Raw genomic sequence first — 2,677 nt, forward strand, 5'->3', positions numbered from 1 at the left:
CGCGAGAAGATTCTGTAGGAACAGAGCCTCGGATGACGTCAGGCTATATAGCCTCTGATTGATCATCCGATGTGTCACAAGTGTGACTCTGTTGATACTATTACTCGAACTGCGCATGCGCGAAGGGAACATTCAGTGCTTTCAGCACCGCCCTCTGGCGGTCATCCGGGATTCATAGAACCGTAGTTACATACGTAACTTTCGTTTCTTTGTGAAGACGGCGCAGTGGATAAACTCGCCTGTGGAGGTTAAGGTGGCATGGGCTAATCCCAGAAACGAGTCAATTTTCACAGGCAGAAATTTTGTTGCCACACGGGCAAAGCTTCAGGCTTCTCTCATTACTACTGGGATTAACTATAGTCATGGTTAGCTAGCAGGATATTAATGCTAGCCAAAAGGAAAAAAAGAGTCACCATTTTAAAGTTTGTGCAGCTACTAGACAGGAGCAGGGAGGAGAAATATTGCTGTTTCCTAGCTAGAGTGGGGTTTGGAAAAATAATGCAAATTTTTGGAGGTAATTCTACCTGGGGGAAAAGTATTGTTACTCTTTGTGAGCCAGCAGGCAGTCGTAAATTTGGGAACAGGCACCCAGTGACCAAGTTGTGTACCCATTGTGTGGACAGTTTAGCTTGCTACTCCATTCTGCAGCAGTGAACGAGCTTCTGCAAGAAGAGGTTTTTAAATGATGACTTATGTCAGCCTGATCTATAGGATGAGGGTCTGGGTCACTCCTGACATAGATGCCATAAGTTCAGCCACTCACGGCTGGCATAATGGTTTGATAATAATGGTTTTGAGCTTCTGTTGAGGTCATGCAGGAGGTATTCTCCATAGTGAGACAAAATGAATGCTATGAAAGAGAATGGCTGGTTTGAAAAGTTTTCTATTTAAGTTCCAGTCTACACTTTCAAGAAAAAGTGTTTTTTAGTTGTTTTTTTTAAACATACTGGTTGATTATTAAATTGTTTTGAAATGTAATCTTCAGAATATGCACATATATGTCATTAATACTTGAAAAGTGACATAACACTGAACAAAGAACTTTGAATACCAAATTGCCATTAATTATATGATGAATAAGAGTTATTTAAATCGTGCCAGCCCTAATATGAATATGTGAGAAAGGACCGAAGAGAATGTGGCTTTCATTAGAAAGCCTTTAAGTGCTCAACAAGACAACGCCTTAACCAGGTTTTATCATATTTGTCATTTGATTTCATCATTTGTCTGACGATTTACTATAGATTCACTCATATTAGACTTCAGCTGATTTAATAGGGAAAGTGTGAAGTTAGACGGAGAAATACCACAAATGCAGGTTAACATGCGCCAAAGTGTTAAAGCTGAAGAAACATTAAATAGTTTTTGAGCCAGCGTGGAGAGTAAATGTTCGAAGAAATACGGAACACAGTGAACGCTACATTTATCTCTGATTTGTGTGACCTATATGTAGCAGTTAAATGTATCCGATTTTAAAAGAAAAATAACCTCTGGTTCTGTTACTCAAAGCCGGAGCAGCTATCAGGCTTTCCTCCTCGGAAACGCGAACCGTTTACGTGGCCTTATACTTTAGCGCCGCACCGGCAGGATAGCAGCTGTTAGCTCCGTTAGCAGCTAACTGCTCCTAACTAAACACAGAAAACTAACAAACGAGGGCCAGTTAAAGGTAAATCCACAAAACGACACACAAACATCAACAGTGTCGTGTTCACGCACCTTGTTCGTAGGAACTGATCTCAGTCTTTTGAAAATGGTAAGAATTTCGGTCTTATTTGGTTCCATAGCCATCTTGCCACTATGACAATTTCTATATGCTGACGTCACTACGGAAAGTCGTGAGGAAACGTAACAAAAGCAAAACTCTGTATGTATCACGAACGGTTTAAAAAAAAAGAAGAAAGAAAACAATGGCTGAACTACATAATAATTGCAACGTGGTCTATAATAATTCATCTCAATTTGTTTTTTATAGCTACACAACATTTACACTTAAATGTTAACATCTTCTTTAGCCACCCGTTTAACAAACTATTCCACAAGTGACCAAAAGGCTCAAGAAGACAGTTTTGAAAATCTGGGATAAAATGAGACAGTTTTCTAAATGCATTTTTGATAACTACATTTTCTTTATTTTAAAATACCCTATTTATTTTTTGACAAACATAGCTTTAGGAAGACTTTAGGAAGATTTTTTTAACCATATATTTGAAATATGGACGTCATATTAAAAAGTACAAAATGATTTAAACAGATATCAACTCCTGTTTAATATCTTTACATTTTCTAACTTTCCCCCATTTTGTCATGTTACAACCACAAACTTTAAAGTAATTTACTGGGATTTCATGTGATAGATCAACACAAAGTAGTGTATAAATATGAAGTGGAAAGAAAATGATACACGGTTTTCAAAACTGATTACAAATAAAAATCTGAAAAGTGTGGCCTGCATTTATATTCAGCCCCATTTACTCTGATACCCCAAACTAGACAGAGCCACCTGCCTGTAATTTCTTCTCTGTATAAATTCAGCTGTTCTGTGAAGACCTCAGAGGTTTAATACAGAACATTAATCATCAAACAGCAGCATGAAGACCAAGAACACATCAGGCAGGTTAGGGATAAAGTTGTTAAGAAGTTTAAATATCCCAAGCTTTGAACATCTCACAGAGCCACT

The 2,677-nt window shown here is 38.0% G+C and overlaps 1 protein-coding gene across 3 annotated transcripts in view; it reads right to left on the reverse strand.

Moving 5' to 3' along the window:
* arfgap2 (ADP-ribosylation factor GTPase activating protein 2) overlaps positions 1–1,834 on the reverse strand; it is a 37,762-nt gene extending 35,928 nt beyond the window's left edge. For all 3 annotated transcript variants that reach the window (XM_037979957.1, XM_037979956.1, XM_037979958.1), the window contains exon 1: positions 1,717–1,834. In XM_037979957.1, coding sequence (XP_037835885.1) covers positions 1,717–1,788 — 72 coding nt within the window. In that variant the 5' untranslated portion in view covers positions 1,789–1,834. The remainder of the gene's footprint in view (positions 1–1,716) is intronic.
* Positions 1,835–2,677: the final 843 nt, after the last annotated feature.

This window comes from Kryptolebias marmoratus, linkage group LG15 (genome assembly GCF_001649575.2).
Source record: "Kryptolebias marmoratus isolate JLee-2015 linkage group LG15, ASM164957v2, whole genome shotgun sequence".
In the NCBI taxonomy this organism is placed as follows: Eukaryota; Metazoa; Chordata; class Actinopteri; order Cyprinodontiformes; family Rivulidae; genus Kryptolebias; species Kryptolebias marmoratus.